The sequence below is a fragment of the Cucurbitaria berberidis genome (assembly GCF_010015615.1).
Source record: "Cucurbitaria berberidis CBS 394.84 unplaced genomic scaffold K460scaffold_2, whole genome shotgun sequence".
NCBI classification, from domain to species: Eukaryota; Fungi; Ascomycota; class Dothideomycetes; order Pleosporales; family Cucurbitariaceae; genus Cucurbitaria; species Cucurbitaria berberidis.
In genome coordinates, this window is record NW_024468936.1 from 3,568,039 (window position 1) to 3,588,658 (window position 20,620).

The 20,620-nt window shown below is 53.1% G+C and overlaps 4 protein-coding genes across 4 annotated transcripts; 1 reads left to right on the plus strand and 3 right to left on the minus strand.

The window, feature by feature from the left end:
- Positions 1–513: 513 nt before the first annotated feature.
- K460DRAFT_364251 (potassium transporter) lies at positions 514–3,369 on the minus strand. The gene is made up of 6 exons (XM_040932970.1): positions 3,089–3,369; positions 2,775–3,035; positions 2,680–2,722; positions 2,273–2,630; positions 1,854–2,217; positions 514–1,800 (listed from the first exon to the last, which is right to left on the minus strand). The coding sequence occupies exons 1-6, from the start codon at positions 3,296–3,298 to the stop codon at positions 604–606; spliced, it is 2,433 nt and encodes an 810-aa protein (XP_040790838.1). The 5' UTR covers positions 3,299–3,369; the 3' UTR covers positions 514–603.
- Positions 3,370–5,159: 1,790 nt separating this feature from the next.
- Positions 5,160–11,889, minus strand: K460DRAFT_70413 (PP2C-domain-containing protein). The gene is made up of 3 exons (XM_040938644.1): positions 10,931–11,889; positions 5,442–10,799; positions 5,160–5,386 (listed from the first exon to the last, which is right to left on the minus strand). Exons 1-3 carry the CDS (start codon positions 11,795–11,797, stop codon positions 5,219–5,221), a joined length of 6,393 nt encoding a protein of 2,130 aa, XP_040790839.1. The 5' UTR covers positions 11,798–11,889; the 3' UTR covers positions 5,160–5,218.
- A 911-nt stretch (positions 11,890–12,800) lies between these two features.
- Positions 12,801–15,963, minus strand: K460DRAFT_364253 (NAF1-domain-containing protein). The gene has a single exon (XM_040932971.1). It carries the CDS (start codon positions 15,861–15,863, stop codon positions 13,299–13,301), a length of 2,565 nt encoding a protein of 854 aa, XP_040790840.1. The 5' UTR covers positions 15,864–15,963; the 3' UTR covers positions 12,801–13,298.
- Positions 15,964–16,084: 121 nt separating this feature from the next.
- On the plus strand, positions 16,085–20,484 carry K460DRAFT_308360 (glycosyltransferase family 22 protein). The gene is made up of 8 exons (XM_040930102.1): positions 16,085–16,225; positions 16,361–17,574; positions 17,727–18,010; positions 18,066–18,302; positions 18,758–19,205; positions 19,274–20,001; positions 20,053–20,114; positions 20,173–20,484. The coding sequence occupies exons 1-8, from the start codon at positions 16,188–16,190 to the stop codon at positions 20,429–20,431; spliced, it is 3,270 nt and encodes a 1,089-aa protein (XP_040790841.1). The 5' UTR covers positions 16,085–16,187; the 3' UTR covers positions 20,432–20,484.
- Positions 20,485–20,620: the final 136 nt, after the last annotated feature.

Sequence of the window (20,620 nt, forward strand, 5' to 3'; positions counted from 1 at the left end):
TCATCATTCGCATTGGTCGTGTTATAGCGCGGGCCAGGCGTTGGCTGGGAGTACTTGTTGCTTGTCTCTACGCGCAACGCAACGGCTCTGCGTTCAAGGAGCACAGGCTCAAACATCTCCCGCATGACAAGGTCTGCGATGATAATAAGGATGCCTACCTAGATTCCTGCCCCATGAGATATTGCTCGAACACTGAAAATACAGTAATGTTAGGGCGCTTACCAGAATTAGTATCAACTACAATGTCCAGCGCTAGCCCAGAGGCTGCGAGACATGGGCCGATGACAGGACTAAGCAGCTACATGACCGGCATTTGCTTCTAACGTGAAAAGGGGGGTTGAGTAATTGGGCTAGGGCGAGTAGTTTTCAACACATCTTTCATGACTAGAGTAAGCCTGAAGTACTTAGCGAACAATATTAGTGATCGGTAGTTGCATTCAGCAGGGTGTAAGAGTGGAAGCCAACTGACTCTTCAGCATCGGAGCTCAACGTTCAACTACATAGTACTAAAAAAACCCTTGCTTGGTTGCTACGTTCATATTAATCCATTTCCAAAGCAACACTACAGCGAATATATATAAACAACTCCACCGATCTATCAAACTAGACATCCTTCACAAAGCCCACTTCAATTACCTTATCCATGGGAACATCCAGACTCGCAATCTTTGCCCGCGTGTTGTCCCGAATGAACAGAAACGCATGGAGGAAGAAGCGGCGCACAAGATTCGTGCCGGGCTTGATTTTCATTTGTTCTTTGCCGATGATGTAGAGGACTTCGTGGGCGTATGCGCGCTCCAGGGCTTCGAGGCGGGAGGAGGTAGTTGAGCTGCGCGAGGATGTGGACGTGTTTTCGATTGCGTTCTCGGTTGGTGTGCTACTACTAGTGTTGCTTTGTATGGGATTATTAGGCGCTTGTGCAATTTCAGCACCTGTGGTAGTCGTAGTGGTTATCGTAGTAGCAGGCTTCTTCTCTTCGCCTTCACGGTCCAAGGCGCGTTCCACGATGTGGTCGCGTACTTTATCGAAGATCAGAGACGCGAGATCAGGCGTAATGACTTCGTCCATGTATCCATGCCGTACGACGAGACGATAACAGTTCGGGATAGCCAGTCTCGAGACGCTATAACGATTCTCCGGGGCCACGGACGGTGCCTCTAGAGGGCGAAGGTGGAAGAAGACGATGACTTCAGGCGCTGTAACAAGTTTGCGAATAAATTGACTGAAGACGATGGGCGTCGTTTCGCCAGCCTTGTCAAAGTAAATGCCAAAGCCTTCCATGGAGCTAACTGGCTTGTTGCCAAATTTCTCGGCAAGTTGGAGCCGCCCGTCGTGGCACGTCTTGACAAAATGTGTCGTCGGGAAACGATCGCTAGCTTCTGCGTGCCACTGCTGTTCCTTGCCGAATCGCCAAAGAATGAAGATGGACGCAAGGAGACAGGAGAGGAGGATGGTGAACCATGCGCCATCGGGCACTTTTGTAAGCGCAGAGGATAAATAGGCGCCGTCCAGTGAGGCGATAGTAAGCCAGGGAAGAAAGACAAAGTACGGGTTTATGCGCCACACGATGATAGCGACGAGGGTGACCATGCATGTGTCGAAGAAAGTGACAAACATGACGCACACACCGTACGCGTTACCAAGTGACGTGGTATTGTTGTAGATGGCAGCGACGAGCACAGTGCCAATCATGAGCAACCAGTTTACACTCGGCACGTACATCTGGCCATGGTAGACGGTCGACGTATGGACGACTTTGATCTGCGGGAAGTACGAGAGCTTCATGATCTGGGTGAGGAGCTTCCGAACTGTTAGCGGGAGCTACTAACTGGTAGTAAATAGAAACCATGTACCTGAAATGTTGCCGTGATCATAGCCTGGGAAGCCACGATAGCCGCAGCAATGGCGATAATCAGCGAGAATATCAGCCAGCCCGGGGGAGCACAGTTGTAGAAAGGATTAGAGTAAGCATTTGGATGCACACTAATGTATGCAGCTTGCCCACTGTAGGCGAGTAGGAGACATGGATAGGCGTATCCGAGCCAGCTTAGCTGCACTGCATGTCGGCTGAAGGCACCAATGTCGGCGAATAAGGCTTCGACACCAGTGAAGGAGAGGAGAATACCGCCGAGACTCCTCCATCCATGGTGCTTGTTCCGTATCAAGTAGTCAAAAGCATAATATGGGTTGGACGCCTTCAGTATCGCGTAGTCGTACCTAGAAATACTTTAGCTGGCTGCGCAAAGGAGTGTAAGGGGTAGCGGGAACCTACTTGGCTAAATTGTAAATTCCAAACCCAGCGTTCAAAGCGAGCCACACCATGACGATTGGGGAGAACACCATTGTGAGTCGCGCTATACCTAGGGGCTGTACGAGAAACAGGAGAATGAGTATGGCGCAGGTAACACCAACGATGGTCGATTTCGCAATGTCAGGCTTCACAACATTGAGGCCTTGTACCGCACCAAGAACAGACTGCGCGGGGGTCAAGACACCATCAGCCATTACCATGGAGACGGCAAGCACGCCTATTGCTTTGAGTAGGCCGCGGAACAACCAAGAGTTCTCAATGGTTGATCGGATGTTCTTGGTTGAACGCCCCAGGTCCTCGGTCAGATGTCTTTCCATGCCTGTATTGAGGTCAGTCTTGCGACTAAACCAGTGGAGGGAGTAACCCACGTATCATCGTAGCCTCGCGAGGATCGCGATTAGCGATATTCGCCTGTATCTAATAAGCACGTTTGAACACTAGAGGACATTTTTCCAAGACTTACATATCGAGACAACAAAGAGTACGTGCTAAAGGTGCCGCCCTCGCCATCATTGTCGGCCCGTAGAATAATCAAGACGTATTTGGCCGTGACCATCAACGTGACCGACCAGAGGACAAGGGACAGTGCTCCAAGCAAGTCGGCATGATTCGGAGCTTTCGTAAAAGTGCTCGAGAACACATACAGAGGCGACGTGCCAATGTCACCGTAAATAACACCTATGGATTGGTACGCGAGAAGGAAGACCTGGCCAAGGCTGAAGACCTACTCTTCTGTGAGCCAGGTAGTTGATTGAGAACCGGGGATATTTCACTCACCTGGCTGCGTTTATAATCGCGCGCGTCCCGCAGACCAGCATCCTCATCTTCGGCATCTTCAAGCTCTCTCGCTTTCGCGAGATCGACGGAGGTCTTGCTTCCATGGGGTTTTGAGCGGGAGCGTAGAGGAATCACGCCACCAATGGAATGCGATTTGTTCGACCGGGTTGGATGCAGTGTTGCGTCTGGAAAATGAATCGAGGCCTCCATGACAAGCTGCAGGCGTCTGTCTACACGAAGAGAAATGAAACCCCTCTTCAACAGGCTGCAGGTGTCTGTCTACACGACGAGAAGAAAGAAAATCCCTCTTCGACAGACTTGTACTAGTTTGTTATCGCGCCGAGAGCGATGCTCTGACGAAATTGCAAGCAGTAAGAAGCTCATTTTGCTCGATGCAAAGCCTTGGTTGGTTGCTTGAGCAAAAGGCCCTTATCGAACGAGGCATTTTGCCCACGTGCATCCTTTACTCGAGGAATGCTAGTGATGGGGCGCAGCACATGAGGCATTTTGTCATTGTGGGGTTTCGAGCAGCGTAAAGCGGGATTTTTCTAACACGCCGCGGGATTTTAGCATGTTTCGATCATTTGAAAGAAAATACTTGGAAAATCTTTCGACGCAACGAAGGCTGCCAGGCGCAATAGAACGGAAAGTGGAAAGCAAGGGAGCCGAACCGCGGAAGAACGTCCCATCGCAGACAAGCGCGAAATAAGTTAGGTTGTGTTATACATCGGAGAACATTATGGCCTTCCAAATAAACATCTGTTCAGTCATCGGCGTTCAGCGGAACGTTCTTTGGGGCTTTGTCCTGTAATGTTTGTCGGTCATCGTCGTTGTCCACAGGCCAGTGGTTGCAGCGCTACACACAAAGCACATTGAGCGGGGCGCATGTATGAAATCTCCACAGAGCTGGGGATGGCGATGTCTCTGCATACAACATGTGAAAGATATGTGGATTTATGTTGGTGGGGGAAAATGTCAAGGTGAGGAATAAAACCCCTTGGTTGGGTTCTGCTGCATGGCTAGCAGCGGCTAACGTGCGCCAACAGCTAATCACCCCCACTAGTCGCCTAAGCGAGGCTCCGGTATTGCTTATTCATGACCTTTATTCCACCTCCTCAATTCTGCTTTTTCTCAATCAGTCATATAGATTCTTCTCTCTGTTGCGTAGATTTTACATCTCCATAGAGACAGACAGGCCAACTTTCAAGTGGATCCCTGTTAGATGGTGCGCGACAAGAACATTCCTGCCCTGGTGCTCCGAGCTCTTAAGTAAAATAACCCGCACCAAGATCTCCCCTAACACCATTGCCTGGTGCTCTCACTATAAATAACGGACGTATACTTCGGAGAGACATTTTCAATATCTCAATAGCTTTAGTTTGTAGTAAGGAAAAAAAGTCAGCATCATACACAATTAGTAGGCCCCAACAATTAGAAGGCGAAGAAGCATTTCAACATTTCCACTAAATGTATATCTTTCAACACGAATACCATTAGCTTTCCTAGATGCTAACACAACACAGGAAAAGGTAAGGAGGGAGCAAATATCAATAATGCATCCAGAGAGAAGAAGAACCACGGAACATGAAAAATCCCAGCCAAAGGTCATCCATGGACCATACCCTTCCTATAAGACATAGTGATAATAGCTACAGGCAGCAGACAAAACGCAGTGCGCTTATAATCCATCCAGAAAGAAAAAGATAACAAGAACAAGAATGAGAAAGGAAATGAGGCCAAACAAGTCGCTGGATCAATCAAAAGAGCTAGTTCCTGAACGCCAAAGCGTGGGTTTGCTTCCCTGCCTCCCTACCACCGGCCAATTGCCGTGTGGTATACAAAGTATAAGTCGTGGTAATTCAGGCAAGCCTCCGGGGCGGTGCAGTGGTGATACAAAGTTTGCTCCTAAACGCCGCTTGATAGATTGTTGCGGTAGAAGAAATGTATCGCTGCTCTGGAAATTTCCGTGCCTCTGTGGGCGCCCGGACGTGAGAATGGGTTCAATTAGGTAGGATAAGGTATCGTATGATAGTGTGGTATGGTCGTAATCGTCGTAGCTCGCTGAATCAGCAAGGGGATTTATGTAGCAGTGTGGTAGCAGTCGTGATATGTATAATGCGTCGTCGTTGTTCATGAGGGTGCCATACCCTCCATGGCTTCCGCCTCATATTGTTCTAGTCTCTTGAGCTTCTCGTCGAGCTCTGCAAAGATGTCACCCATGTGACATGCTTGCTCAAGTAGAGGCGCAGATCCGAAAGGTCGGATTCGGTGACGAAGGGCGAGCGTGTTGGCACAAGACTATTTTCACTGTCAGCATCCGCCTCAACTACCAACACTCTACAAGAGTACGTACCTCAATTCTCGAGATCTGATGTTCGACAAAATTGATCAGGAATCTATCTGTAATCTCCCCACCTCGACTCTTCATTCTCTCCAACAGCGCCGTCTCAGGAGGTTTCAGCTCCACGCACCCAGGGCTCTCGAGGGAACTACAGAGCATCTCTAGACGTAGACTAATATTCCAGAGTTCCCATACATCTTCAGTATCAATTGTAAGCTGGCTGCCTGCCATCTTCTGACCCGCGGTCGCCTCCGATGTTTGTGGCCCTGGCTTCTGCTCCGTCTGTCGTTGAACGGCGAGACGACTCGCCAGGGAATGTGGGTACATGAGGTAAATGTACTCAGGGTTCTCTAGACCTTTGAGACGTCGCTCGCCTAGATCTTTGACTTCGAAACCTTGGCTACTGAGTGATCGCAGCTCTTGACGGATCAGTTGATTATTTACATCGTCGCCATATGCCTCTTCGGAGCCTATCGAGTTGCTGCGGTCTCCTTCAATGTGCGTCTCTAGAAGGCGTTGGATCTCAGCGATGAAGTCGGATGACACGGTGATCTGCCCTCCATCGGCGACAGAGGAGATACGCGAGGCACGGTTGACCATGGGACCGAAGTAATCCATGCGCTTAGTGACCGGATCGACTTCGCACACCGGGGTACCCCAGTGAACACCCATGCGGACCGAAAGACCTCGGAATATGACATTGCCATCAGGATCGACGACCTCCTGCCCGTTCACGCTGCTGAGAATCTCTTGGGGCCATTGTACCTCAAGAAGCTGGCTCTGGATGGTGAAACACCACAGTAATGCCGACGTCACCGTTCGAAATGCGACCATGAAAGCATCACCTTCCGTCTTGACTTCATAACCACCGATGATGCGCAACTGCCGGCGCATGAGCTCGTTGTGCATCTTGATGGCGGATCGCATCGCAATCGGGTACGTTTCCCAGAGCAAAGTCGAGTTTTTGATATCCGTGAACACCAAGCTAACTTCTCCCACTGGCGCATCCACTTCATTGTCAAGACGAGCAAGCTTGGAGTCACCAACCAAGTTCCTCTTCTTCCCAGGCCTACGTTGGGAGCCCCAGTCGATGTCTCCCCCGGGTGCAGGGATCAATGACATGCTCTGCGTGCGATATCGGGCGCGTTGTTTGCTCTTGAGATCGCTGACTCCGAGTAACATGACCATGATCTTGTTAGTCGCGCCAAATGCGATAGCCAGATCTCGAAGTTTCTGAGCGGCGCGCATCAAATCGCTGCGCTCGGATCGCGCGACATCGACAGCAAAATCTGGAGTGAGATACTCCCACAGTTCTCGAGAGGCCACGAGCACCATCTCGTCAGTATCGCCAAGGGTTATGTTGAGAAGGTGCGGGGAAGCAATAACGGATGGCGACATCTGTACGTAGCCAAACGCTCTTGATACCTCGAGAACATCGTTTAGTTTGCCTTGTCGTGAGACGAAGCCTCCAGCTTCCCGTATCCTAGCTCTTTCGCTAGGTTCAGCTGGGTCATGTTTCCGCGTAAGAAGTTTGTGACCTCCTTCTGACCGGATGAGCAGCGCTTGTGCATCACCAACGTTGGAAACATACAACTCCATCTCCTTGAGAAATAGCACAGTAGCCACGCTTCCAGAAGTCAAATCATCATCGCCAAGTTCGGGAACCCCGTTCCGCGGCTGTGCCGGCGGGCCGAAAGCGTTCTTATCTAGAGTCTGCGTGGTAAGCGTGGCCAATTCCTTGTTGAGGCTTAGATAAGTTCGTCGCAGAGCATCCGACGGAGTTTCTTGTGGTCGCAAACGCTCCAGCTCGTCGGTAAAGCGGTTCTTGAAATGATCATAGAGATACTTGGAGATCTTTGATCCTCCGCCAGCGAGGGGTTGGGCATCAAATAGACCCAGCAGTTGCTCGTCATCGTGACTACGGAAGCGAGGAACGACCAGGTCCATGGTCGAGATGTGCTCGTTGCGGCCCAGAGAGTCCGCCATACCATATGCCATCGTGCCTACTGCGGAACCTGCTGTACGTATTCTTCGGTCCTCCGACTGTTCCGGTACGGAAGGCACCATCATGGTAACATCCATTAGGCCGAGGACTCTTAGGTTGATCAAGGAGCTGAAGTCTGTCAGGTCGCGACCTTCTCGCATGCTCATGCCACTTCCACTATAGGAACCGCTTGGCTTGATCTCCAGTCGTTTGTTGCCGGACAAGTTCAAGTACCGTAGTTTGTGATTCCAGTTCCAGTTCCAATCGTACGGCCAATTGGATACATTGTACTTGAGTGAATTGCTTGCGACGTCCAGAACGGCAAGTTGTGCGACTTTGCCTAGTTCGGCAGGGAGCACTTGGAACTTGTTGTTGTTGATATGGAGCACCTTTAGAGAGCCGACCTCTTCCAGATCTTCCGACGGGAGAGATGTCAAATCATTGCCAGACAGATACAATTCGGCAAGATGTTGCCATCTCCTTATTGTGCGGGGTGGTACGTCATAGATAAGGTTATACGCGAGGTTGACAATTCGCAGCTCCGGAAGGAGACATAATTCGTCGAAGACGTCGTCGGTAAGTCTGTTGTCAGCCAAGAATACGTGTCGCAAAGAACCTGCGAAAGTCGTGACTAGCCTGCCAGACAGGCTGGAGTCCTTTCGGGACATTGGAGTCAGTGTTCCTTCTGTAGGCGCACGAGAGGCGACTGATGTTTTTCGCGCTGTGCTTGCAGTACTATAAGAGGCTAGAGATCCTTTCCTTTGTGAATTACCGGGTGAAGTCCCGGTACTGAATTGGCCGCCAGATGCCTGGCTAGGGCGTCGATTTTGGAAGTCTTCCAACTTTCCGAGTTCTTCAAAGCTGGGGCTCGATCCGAGGCCTGGTGTAGTCGCTGGCGTCGCTCCATCAAGGTTCATTACCTCGCCATTCGACACCTGTGGTGGTGCCGCACTCGGCTTGGGGAATGCATCGAGCACATTTGAGGACACATTGAGCGTCTCCAACCGTCGGGCAAACCAGAGTTCTGGAGGAAGTATACTGAGATTATTTTCTCGCACGTCCAAATAACGTAGTTCGACGAGCCGTCCAATCTCAGCTGGTAATACGTCCAGGGAGTTTCGAGCCACGCTCAAGTGTTCCAATCTGAATAGCCGCCCTATGTTATTTGAGAGGGAGGTAAAGTGATTCTTATCGAGGATCAGCTTAGTGAGACCAGTAAGCTTTGAAAATAGGTCTTCTGGTAGCTGAGCCAGTTTGGCGGATGCAAGATTGAGAACGGACAGTGACGGTACAGCCTGACTGAGTCCGAAGCGTGTGACGGGATTGTGGTTCATGTGTAGGACACGAATCTTGGGAAAGTAACCCTCAAACACAGATATAGAGTTATGTCCAATCATCAGGTACTCCAGGCGTGGTAAATGAGATATCACGTCCATGCTGTCTAGTGCATTGAACCGCACATCGATTTCTCGGAGATTGACTAGGTTACCCAACCCGGGAGGGAAGCTGCCGGTCAATTTGTTGTTTGTCGCCCAAAGTCTCTCTAGACAGGTAAGCTGACCAATCTTGGGCAGACTGGATATCGAATTGAAGCTGATATCGAGATCAACCAACGTTCGAACCTCGCATAAGAAGTCAGGAAACTCGTTCAACGAGTTTGAACTGAGGTTCAGACTACGAAGAGCCCGATATTGTCCAAAGTAAGACGGTAGCCGCGTCAGGCCGTTGTTGGATAGTCGAAGACCCTGCAGACTTTGTAGCTTGTCCAAGTCAGCCCGATCGAGAGACTCAAGACGGTTGTTCGAGATGTCCAACATGGTTAGGCGGCTAGCTAAGCTGAGGCTGGGTGGTAATCGTCTGGCGTCGTTGCTCGTGTATTTGATCTCTCGGAGGTTGGTGCAAGCTTGGATAAAGTCCTTGGGTACATCCAGAGATAAGTTACGGGAGAGGTTGAGAGATATTATCTCAGTCGCCTTTTGGTAGAGTGTGATGGGAATTGTGATCAAGTTCCGGCCCTGAAGATCGATATGACTGAACTTCTGCATCTTGCTGAATCCAGGATCTCTTTCGAGACTGGAGTATCCGCTCATTTTAGCAGGCAGGAACGTGAACCTGCATAAGTAGCTGTTGTCCTCCCGCCCAACATCCTCTAGACGATCAAGATCTGTGTAGCCAGCTTGCTCGAGGAGTTGTTTCTGGATTAGCAAGGGACGCTCGTTGCTTTCCAGCTGTCGTGCGGTATCATGCTTTCGCATCACGATATGGTAATTATCTAATTCGTCCTGGAGAACAGTCTTCTTCCCCAAGATCTGAATAATCTCCTGAACCGTGGTATCCAAGGTAGCAGACAAAGTCGCAAAGGTAGAGTCAACCCGGAAGATGCGCAAACAATATGTTTTGGTATCGCCCTCTCCCTTTAGAGACCCGCCAGATTCCTCAAGGTCTCGGAGCCTGTCCATTTCGTCCTTGAGCCGTTTGACAGCCCAGGAATCAGGTGCGTCCCAAGCCGCATTGCCATCCTCGTCGGTTGCAGGAGCTGGCTGCTCCTCGCCAAAGACTGGCGCTTTCTGCAGCTCACCAACGGGGGGCGTCATCGGCGGTTGTTGTGGGTTAACGATACCTTCCATGTCGTCCAGGTTGCTGTCCAGAAAGAAGACTGCATCGTTGCCTATGGTCTTGGGAGTTGCTTCATTCGGGTCTCTGCCAGTCGCGTCGTTTGTTGGTGCACGCTTGTCCTTTCTGAATGTCGGAAGGCGGTGGTGAGGCGCCCTCTTGTTGTCCTTGGCTTGGCCTCGCTCCTCCATAGCTGGCGCGGTGGCTTGTCTCTTCGCCATGGTTGCTTGGGGTGAAGGCTCTGCCCGTATTTGTTTCGCGGTGACAACGGAAGGGCTCAGGGATGTGGCGGAGGCAGTACCAGAAAGAGGGAGGTTTTTGAGGGTTTCTGGCGCAGTGGAACGGTCTGGCTTATCCTTATCCTTGCCTCGCAGACGTGCGAAGAAACCGTGTGGCCTATGGGTGCTGGGTGACCGCTGGGCCAGCGAGGAGTCGCGTGCCGTGTCAGAATGTGCACTAGGCGTGGGACTTGAGGGACGCCCCAGAAGGCTGGTCTTGGAAGCGGTAGCGAAAGCGGCGCTGAGGGCAGACGGATACTGTGGGTTTGGGCGAACGCTATACGCCGAATCCTCGCGATTGGTGGCTGGACGCAGTGGATACGGCTGACTGATGTCTGCCCGGCTCTCGGGGGCCTTGTTTTCCTCCTTGCTGCTTCGATGTCGATGGCCGTGGCCAGGTAGCCTCACATGCAGCTTGTGCGATCGAGTAGCCGACTTGGCGGAATGGTGCTCGGAAGATCGCCTTCCACTTTCAGCCGCTGGAGGGGCAGTGTCCTATGCAATGTTAGTGACAGGGTGCTCTGTCGAGGTTTTGTTGCAAGGGAAAGCGTGGTAGGGGGTGTGAGGCCAAATGTGCCTTCCTCAAAAGATAATGGCCAAAAGTCAGGACCAATCGCATGACGTACCTTAGGTTCCTGAAAGTCCCAAGGCGTGACTTCGGACGAGGGCTGTGGTGTCCGCGGACGGGAACTCGTAGGCGAAGCGGGCGTAGAATGGTGGTTACTTCCAATGGTGTTGTTGAGAGAATTGCCGCGATCCCGCTGCCCACGGATAGATTGCGTGTCGGTCGCATAGGGCGTGATCAGGCTGGTCTCGGAGTTTTGACGGCCATCAGCAGGGAAGTCCTCTCCAAACACATTCTGCAGTCGCTTGTGAAAGCCTCCTCGGCTGATGCTCGACTTGGAACCCGTGCTGCTGACAGTATTGGCGCTTGCTACCGACGGGCGTCTGTCGTCTTTCAGTGGAAAGCCCATGCTGTCCTCTCTGCTTCCCGTTCCTGGTCGCGCAAATCCAGGCGAGGGCTGCGAGACGTCTTCGTTGGAGTCGTTGAAGAAGCTGCTCCAGACGCTGTTGGCCATGTTTGTACCATTCGATGGGGAGGACCAGGGAGCACTTTGTGAGTTGGCCGTCGTCGCCGTGGGCGGGTTTCGCGATATGGACGGTACTCTTCCCCCAGACGTCTCCAGCACAGCCAGCTGTTTGCGATGGTCCCCGAGGGTGTTTGGCGGCGGGGGTGCGTCCCAGGTGGATTGCTTGCGCAGTCGATGCGAGGCGTCTTTTGGGGGAGGAGCTGGAGGCATGGTGCCGGGCGATATCTCAGACTCTCTTTCGACGATTCTACGACATGGGGTTAGCGAGTGCTTGTTCAAACAAGTGGATGCGCGTCTGGCAGTGAGACGGGGAGAGACAGGTGCGGGGGGCATTGTGCTCGCCCACGCTTCGGTGTAGGTACAATTCTCTCCTTTGCGGAATGGGAGAGCGTGTTTGGCCATGGCCAGCAGCCGTGCCAGCGCTGTGGGGGTGGAGTGTCGAGGCTCTGCGACACGGCCAACGACGACAGCGTAGCGGCAGGGCGGCGCAATCGTCGAGGCGCACAGCGCGCGCAGCCCACCCAGCACAGAACCAGCCCTTTCTATACAGAATCCAGGCCAACAGACAATGGCTCCGGGGAGTATACGTACGGCTCGTTGAGGTCCTTGGTCGTCTTGACGGTTACAGGTGTACCGCGCAGAGAGCCGCGCCCGACAGGCCGTATCGTGTCACTGGAGCGCGAACTCCACGAGCTCTCGGAAGATCCATGGCGGAAGATCTCATTCCTCGTCATTGTCACGGCGGCGGGGGTAGCAGAAGACGCAAAATGCGCCCGCAAGACGTGCGGCGGGGTGGCAGCGAGGTTGTGTACGGGATTACTCGAATCGAGGGCTGCTTGCGCAGAAGAGGCTAGGACGGCTGCTTCATCGAGGCGGGACAAGAGCTTGCCGGTGTCGTGTGCACATGGACGGGCGACGGGAAGATTCAGGAGGGATGTAGGTAATTCGGTGCGGTGCGTGTGGTTCGAGATGATGGAGTCTCCAATGTGGCCCTGGGGGGGCTCCACTCGAGCTGGGAAGCGGATGCTGCTCACCTGTCTCGAGCCGAAATGCGCCACCTGCACTCCGGGGTCTTACATGTACCACGCACACGCACCGGTCCACTACGCGGTGACAAGCCTAGAACAGCGACGACACATCTTCTTGGCCTGTTTCGCGCCGCGCCGTCCTCCAAGTCCATGTGCGTCAACCTCGCCTGAACACGACCGGAACCAGCTGCCCTTTGCCTTGAGCTGATGCTGCGCTGTTCCCACCCCGCTCCAAACCACACCACCACCATCTCCCCCATGCTGCGCCAGATGACGACAGCAGCGGCCCGCTTGCACGGAACATTGTCGCCCTGGGGGTACTCTTGCACTTCAGTACAAGCTAGAGTTACAAAGTGAACATCAATCTATTCGAAACATGTCGTCTCGTCTCAGAGTGCTAGTCCTGTCTGTGGTGCTAAGGAAGAATCCAGTCCTTTCACCCCACCCCGCCTTTCATTCAACACGCTTTCAGCTTGACCCGCCCTGAGAGAAGGCCCAATTGCGACATGCCGTTTCTCTTCTGTTTCTGATGACCAAAGATGGGCACTTCACATCTGACACTATTGACCATCTCTGCGTACAATTACTGCTATAGGCTAGCGCATCACCCCCTCGTACCTAGGTAGGCTTGCACATGCTGCCAAACTACCAATCACGAACCTCAACCACAAACATGCTCTACAACAACAGAGTAATTATACATTGGACCGCTTTCGACTCTACACACATCCTCATCTTCGGGACTCGGCCTCCCCGACATGTTTCCACAAATTTGGAAAATAGAAACGAGAAGATGCGCCTAAGAATGAACCCCCCACGTCTCATCGAACCCGTTTGTCCCTGACATGGTCATACAGCGACCGTCGATCCACCCTCTAACCCGAACCACCTCCTCCCAAGGCTCGTAGGATGTCTTGGAGGCTCTGCGCTCCAGCTTGAGTATTGGGTTGCTGCTGCTGATGTGGGTGGGCTGGTGGTGGTGCAGCGTTTTGTGGGTACTGCTGATACGGATACGCATATTGCGCTTGGAGTTGCGGCGGCGGAGGGGGAGGTGGTGCTGGAGCTTGAGCTTGAACAGGTGCTTGCGGCGTTTGCTGCTGGCTCATCGCTCCCACCACTTGGAACCATTGCGCCCATGCTGCCAAATTTGCCTGCTGGTTTTGCTGGCCTTGTACTGGGGGTTGTGGTGCATAAGCTGCCGGATTTGCGTAAGCAGCTGCCACTGCAGGTGGCGGCGGAGGTGGAGCTTGTGTATAAGTAGCTGCTGGCTGTGCTGGGGCCGAGTAGGGCGCTGGCCAACCGGCACTGCTATTGTTCGCATAAGCACTGGCGTTGGACATGGCAGACGGCGCAGAAGGCGTCGGGGAAGCATGCTGTTGCTTCTGCCCCTGTGTTTGTTGTTGTTGTTGTTGTTGCTGCTGCTCGCGCTCGCGCTCCCTCTTCTCTCGCTGTCGCTGCTTTCGATTCTTGTTCTTCCCAGCCTTGGGCGGTGATTGTTGTGGTTGTTGAGACTGATGCGACTGAGAGTGGCCGCGCTCTTGCTGTTGTCGAGCAGGCGATGCAGACGTGGCAGATCGACTGTCGTAATGAGGTCCGTTCCTCGGGCGAACATCTTGCTGGCGATCATGAAACTGGTCCTGGTGCCTTCCACCACGGTCAGACTGACCCTTGAACACACGCACACCCCTATCGCCGCCTCCCCTGTCGCCTCGATTGTTACCATACCCGCCTCGGTCGCCTCGCTGGGCAAAGCCACCTCGATCACCTCGACCGCCACCATACCCTCCTCTATCGCCACGGCCGCCCCCAAAGTCTCCACGGCCCCCAAAGCCTCCTCTTCCGCGGAAGCCACGGCCTCGATCGCCCCAGGCACCCCTCCCACGCATCATGCCTCTTCGTACGTGGCTGCGGTCTTCGATGGGAGCACCCTGCCCTACAATCTGTTCAAAGTGGTCTGGTCTTGCGAGCGGTTTGTACATGCCAAGATCCTCGTCTTCGTCATCGCTATACTTGAGACCGCCGCCTTGATACGCCCTGGACTGGTAAACCATTGGTGCGTCGACATGGCCTCGGGGTCCTGTCGGTATCGGAACGCTTGGTAGCTCATCGTTCCCTTCTGTCCGCGCCCGCTTCTTGGCTTTCTGTTCGCGCTTGAACTCGGCCTCTTTTTCGTCATCCGAAAACTCGACGTCGTTGGTCTCTTCATCGTGAAGGTTCGAGGCGTCGGTGTGCTTCTGCGCACGTAGTGGCTCGGTGAAAACAAAGGTCGAATGCTCGTCGACGTAGTAGATTAGCGTGTCTTTGGCGATACCTAGAGTCTCTATTTCAGAAGGGTCATTGAAGCCTACAGCGTACCTAGGCTCTTCGACGCGCCCAATCTGCTCCGAAACCTTGCCGACGATTGTGCGGTTCTGCAGGCAGAGCGCAGACCCAGATTCAAGCACTTGGTAGTCTCCAGATACCTTGGCCTTGATCAAGAGAAGGTTCTCGACTACCGACTCCACCTTGCCGAGCTCCGTAATTTTGGTCTCTTCGGTCACTGTGATGTCAGGCTTCTCGTACTGCTCTTCGACTTCATTCAACGTCTTGACCTTGGCTTTACCGGTGGCACCTGGCTCATCGGCCGCTTCGGCCATGAGTAGGCGAACCTGCTCCTCGGGATCCAGCAGCTCGCCCTCATCCGAGCCCTCTTCGTCGGAGCTGCCATTGGAGCTAGAAGAGTCTGAAGAGGCGTCTGAGTCTGAGGCGTCCGAGTCCAACTGCCACTCGGCGTCCTTGTTGTCTTTGTTCGCTTCTGCTGCGCGCAAGAAGTCGGCCTTGCTATTGATCGCTGCGGTACCGCTGCCTGCAGCAACCGACGCATCTTCAGTAGCATCTTCTGCATTGTTTTGGAGGTCTATGGCTGCAGTGAGCGCCGCGTCGAGCTCACCGTCGTCGGAAGCGGGTGCAGGGTTCTCGAGAGCGGCAGCGTCTTCTTTCACAGAGGTCAGGGACACGGCATGCAGCTTCGGGCGCGACAGCTTACCGTGCTGTAGAGACCCGCCCAGGGCCTGCTCCTGATTGGCCACAGGGTGTTCAACTGCGCTCCCGTCATTATAGAAAGCCTCTTCGTCTGAGAGCTCGCCGTCTTCGGGCGCCTCGTCTTCATGAGTGTTTGTGCCAGTCTGTGACGTTGGCTGCGTGGCCGGGGTCTCGCTCACAGAGCCGAGCCCAGGGAGGTGAAAGTTGGCTGGTGCCGTAGCAGCCGCAGCAAACCACGAAGTCGTGCCGTCTACAGCAGCAAGCGCTGCGGGTTTGACGGGTGTAGTATCGTAGAAATCGTCGTCCATGTCATCGACGGGCGATCCTGGCGCGTCCAGCGCAGTCGCAGATGCGCCATGGATGGGAGCGTCCGCCTCCAACCGGGCCCTTTTGGCCGGCGGTTCCAGAGAATCGGACATGCTTGTCCTTCTCTGCAGTGTCTTGAAGCACGCGTACTCGCTGCGGAATCAACTGCGGTTTGTTTGCACTAGTCTGCTTAAATGCGTGCGGTGATGGTCTAGGGAGCAGCCTGAAAGGAACGTCGCTTTTTCGATGCACCTCATCCGCTAGCGCGCCTTGGCACGGAGGGACGCCTCAGCCTTACGACCTAATTTTGGACGCGTCCTCCGTGAAGATTGAACAGCAGCCCTCCGGTCAGCGTCATAAAGGACTCTGACCAATGCAACCTTATCAACAGGGATGAAGTTTCTGGTGCGTTGCTAGAATCAATCAGCGTTCGAGCCATGCCTCCCAAAGCGAGGTCAGAGGCTCAATTGAGCAGGTGAGTACCCTGATTCCCTCGTTGTGAGCAGTCTCTGTATGGACGAGTTTGGAGTCGTTTGCATGGGGGGTTTTTTTTTAAATACTTTATTGCATTTGCAGTGCGCTCTAAAGGAATCTGGGCTTACTCTATCAGGACACCCACTCAAACCGAAAAGCCACCACCAATGCTCAAGACCTCCACCGCGTTCTACGTGTTTGCGCTCGCCAACGTCGTCGCTGCTACATTCTCCCCAATCCAAGATTGCGATGAAGTCTTCAACTACTGGGAGCCAAGCCACTACCTCAATCACGGATATGGACTGCAGACTTGGGAATACTCCCCCGAGTACGCCATTCGGAGCTGGACGTACACCGGCATACACTCGCTGCTGATCTGGATTGGAACATTCCCATCCAGGGCTCTGGGCTATGGCAGTTCTAAAGTCGCAGAGTTCTACTTCCTTCGTATCGTGCTTGCGCTGGTTTGCACACTCTGCCAGACGCGGTTGTATTCGGTCATTTCAAGGACATTCAACCCTCGCGTGGCCATCTTCTTCATGATTGCCCAGGTTATCAGTCCGGGCATGTACCATGCCGCTCCAGCCTATCTCCCATCGACCTTCGCCATGTATACGACCATGCTTGGCTTTTCAGCCTTCATGGACTGGTCAGGAGGCATCAAGACGGTTCAGGGCGTGATGTGGTTTGGGATTGGGAGCGTTTTGGGGTGGCCATTCGCCGGTGCTCTCGTCCTCCCTTTCGTCGTCGAAGAGGCAATCCTGGCATCTGTTACTGGCCTAGCCTTTGAAAGCTTTTGGCGGCTCCTTCACGGCGCAGTCAGATCACTGCTCGTTCTGGCTGTACAAACTGCTATTGACTCCGCATTCTACAAGAAACTGACCTGCGTTCCATTGAATATTGTCCTATACAATGTCTTCAGCGGCGGGAGTAGAGGTCCTGATATCTATGGAGTGGAGCCATGGCATTTTTACATTCGCAACCTCGCCTTGAACTTCAACATATGGTTTTTCCTTGCGCTAGCTGCACTTCCACTCCTCCTTGTGCAGCATGTCGGTCTCCAGAAGTCGGTCTCCAAGCAGACGCTCCTACGAAGCGTTGTCTTCGTCAGCCCGTTCTATCTATGGCTTGCAATCTTCACAGCCCAACCCCACAAAGAGGAGCGTTTCATGTACCCAGCTTACCCAGCGTTGGCATTAAACGCGGCTATCTCGCTGCACATAATGCTTGCAACCTTTGGATCAACTGATCCACGACACCTTGTCAGCAAGATCCCACCGCAACTAAAGCTCGCCATCGTCAGCATCCCGCTACTGCTATCGTTTGACCTGGGTATGCTTCGCACAATTTGTACGTACAATCGTGTTTATTATGTTTGAACTCATCGTGGTCCTGCGGCACTTGCGTAGCTATCCCTATTGCGGAAAGGGGTTTTAAAGCTTCGCAGGTGCGGGGAGAGCTATCCTTTCAAGCCTCGAACACTTGACTGATCCCGACTCTAGTAAATCTCACTGCTTACTCTGCTCCTCTGAATGTTTATAAGCCTCTGCACACCCCAGGCATCGCTCACCCAGGGGACAATGTCTGTTTGAGCAAGGAATGGTATCGCTTTCCATCGTCGTTCAATCTACCACACGAAGTGCACGCCAAATTCGTGAAGAGCGAGTTCTCCGGCCTTCTGCCAGGCGAGTTCAGCGAATCCAACGATGGCTTAGGCCTGTTTCCTGGCACATGGCTTGTGCCGCTTGGTATGAATGACGAAAACCAAGAGGACCCCGGCAAATACGTGAGTGGAGGCCCCGCGGGCACAAATAGCAACCGACACAGCTGACCAGAGTCAGATCAACGTGGAGCATTGCGATTTTCTGGTAGACTCTCGCCTGCCTGGAACGTCACCAACGACGCTTGAGCCTGACTACATATCGGATACAGAGCACTGGAAGACATTGAAATGTGTACCGTTCCTCGATGCCAGCCAGACACATCTTATCGGTCGCTTGCTATGGATTCCAGACTTACCTTTTATCCCGGCACGCTTTCGTCGGAAGTGGGGCGACTACTGTCTCCTGCAACGTAGAGTCTCAAGCGGGAAAGGCCTCTATGCATGAAGTGAGTTCGAATTACTAGATTGGGTAGTGAACGATAGGCTATCTAGCGTTCGACCGAAGGGGGAGGGCTGGATTACTTCAAGACTTGGTATTTAGTAAACGCATTGCTCAAAGGTCCTGCATATGGGCCATTGAGCATGCAAGCATGACCGATAAGCAGCTGTCAATTTGATGAGCATATCCAGATGCTCTATTTGACCCCAGATGGAGTATTACGGCCGAGCGCACTTGGTGAGGACGTTTGCTATTCGAGGCGGATCCGCATGGTCGTCGACGGGCTAACCTAGTGGGGTATTGCTATCCCCCCGCCGACGAAAGATAACCATTGACGACACCGCGGCTCGACAACCCCACACTGTATCTACTGATCCCTGACGGCCTTATCGCAACAACTGTTGCGTGTATGTATATCAGGACGCGAAAAGGAAGCTGCGCAACATGTCGTGCATATCCGTCATGGCTCCTTGCAAGCGGTTTCTTTGTTTCTTAATGTCTTCAAGTCGCTCTTCTGGTTTGCCAGACCTCACTTGAACCGCAAGCATCTTCTCAACTCCTTATCTTACTCTCAGACGTCTGTCAGATCGGCAAAGGCCATGGCAGCAGACACGCCGCGGCTCATGGAGCACGCCAAACGCCTAGCTCATGCTACTCGTCAACACTGCGGTGCCGCTCAAGCGAAGCTCAATGATACGATGCAAAATGCAAACATCCACCCGAAATTATTATTATACGCTGGTCTGGTTGTCATCACGTGTGTGTGGTTAGCTGTCACAGTTACTCGCCGCATACGCTACCGCAAGCGCGATAGCACACGGCCAACCACACCGAATCTCGAGAAACGACCGTTCAAGGCCCCTGAACGACCACCTGGAGGTAGGTACACTTTCGTATACATCACATAGTCATGTCAAAATCCAAGCATTACTAACATGGACTACTAGTATGGCCACCACAGGATTTCAAGCGCCCCGCCGCAGCACCCTATCCCGACTGGTCAGTCGAACACACCAAGCCATTGCCATATCGTCCGTTCCGCTATGGACCAAAGTACCACATCACCATGGGCCTGCGAACTATGCAGTGGGACGAGTGGATAGAGCTCGACAACCGATACCTCGAATATCATGACCTAAAAGCGAAACGCATCGCAGAGCGCGGATCAAAATGCTGCAGGACAAACCCAGAAGTATTCGACGGCGCATGTGAACTCCTCGAAGAACTATGTGACTACCTCCCCCAGCGCTACCCAAGCCTCTACAAGAAGACGGACGTCGGCATGGACAACCTCGTCACAGGCGAAACCTTTAACATCATCGAGCGCCCGCTGAAAGAGGACCCGATGCAAATGGCGGCCCGCTTCACCCAGGATGATCTGGCCATCATGTTCGAGCGCCCAGACGGGCAATATTACCTGCTCGCTGGGGCCGTCCTTCTCGCGGGCTTCTGGCGCCTCGAAGATAAATACGGCATGTCGCTTCCTGAAATCCACACGAGTGCCGATGTGCCGGGCTTCAAGGAGAAGCTAGAGAAGGGCATGACGAATTTCTTCAAGAGGGTGCAGCCGCAGAATCCGGTGCTGAGGAACAACTACTTTATTCAGGTGGATGATAATTTGGCGTGGAGTGAGAGTATTGGAAGTGAGGATTCCGACGGCATTGGGTGGTTTACGGTATGTTTTTGTGTGTTTTGGGAGTGGGCATCTTGGACTGACGAGGCACAGGCGGAGAAGAACAAGGCGATTCAGAATCACTATTTCCGAAGCGAGAGGCAGAGTCTGAGACGGTATGTCGACGTTCTATCTGATTGCACACATGTATGACAAGTGTACTGACACATGCAGCCTCCCCCGATCTGGTGGCGTAGTCTTCACGATCCGCACCTACTTCCACCCCATCACCGACATCTGCAAGGAGCCCTATGTTCCTGGCCGACTTGCCAGCGCAGTGCGCAGTTGGGGCGACGATGTAAGCAAGTACAAGGGTAGGGAGCGGTATCAGGACGTGTTGCTGGAGTACCTGGATAAGATGCATGAGGAGCAGGTCAAGGGAGGACTGGATGTGAGTAACGAAGAGGACGCGGGGAGGGGTTATCCGTTCTAGTATGTCGTGCAGCTATTATAATCGCGGTAGTATTGATGAAAAAAAAAAATCGCCCCCGCTGTCGAAACAATTACATGGGCGATGTGCCAAGCGTACTGGCATATTGAAACTGCACGCTTGCCTGTGTATATACTTGTGATACATGGATTGCAGTTTCATTGCTGCTTGGCGGTTCGATTGGCTGACTCG

What these genes read in the sequence shown, in the direction of transcription:
- K460DRAFT_364251 (XM_040932970.1), bottom strand. Translation starts at nt 3,298, where the DNA reads ATGGAGGCCTCGATTCATTTTCCAGACGCAACACTGCATCCAACCCGG. An exon ending in TCGCGAGGCTACGATGATAC is followed by an intron (nt 2,631 to 2,679) that starts GTGGGTTACTCC and finishes ACCTCAATACAG; the next exon opens with GCATGGAAAGACATCTGACC. An exon ending in TGATCACGGCAACATTTCAG is followed by an intron (nt 1,801 to 1,853) that starts GTACATGGTTTC and finishes ACAGTTCGGAAG; the next exon opens with CTCCTCACCCAGATCATGAA.
- K460DRAFT_70413 (XM_040938644.1), bottom strand. Translation starts at nt 11,797, where the DNA reads ATGGCCAAACACGCTCTCCCATTCCGCAAAGGAGAGAATTGTACCTAC. An exon ending in GGGACTTTCAGGAACCTAAG is followed by an intron (nt 10,800 to 10,930) that starts GTACGTCATGCG and finishes AACATTGCATAG; the next exon opens with GACACTGCCCCTCCAGCGGC. An exon ending in ATCAGATCTCGAGAATTGAG is followed by an intron (nt 5,387 to 5,441) that starts GTACGTACTCTT and finishes CAGTGAAAATAG; the next exon opens with TCTTGTGCCAACACGCTCGC.
- K460DRAFT_364253 (XM_040932971.1), bottom strand. Translation starts at nt 15,863, where the DNA reads ATGTCCGATTCTCTGGAACCGCCGGCCAAAAGGGCCCGGTTGGAGGCG.
- K460DRAFT_308360 (XM_040930102.1), top strand. Translation starts at nt 16,188, where the DNA reads ATGCCTCCCAAAGCGAGGTCAGAGGCTCAATTGAGCAG. An exon ending in CCCTGAACGACCACCTGGAG is followed by an intron (nt 19,206 to 19,273) that starts GTAGGTACACTT and finishes ATGGACTACTAG; the next exon opens with TATGGCCACCACAGGATTTC. An exon ending in ACGGCATTGGGTGGTTTACG is followed by an intron (nt 20,002 to 20,052) that starts GTATGTTTTTGT and finishes GACGAGGCACAG; the next exon opens with GCGGAGAAGAACAAGGCGAT.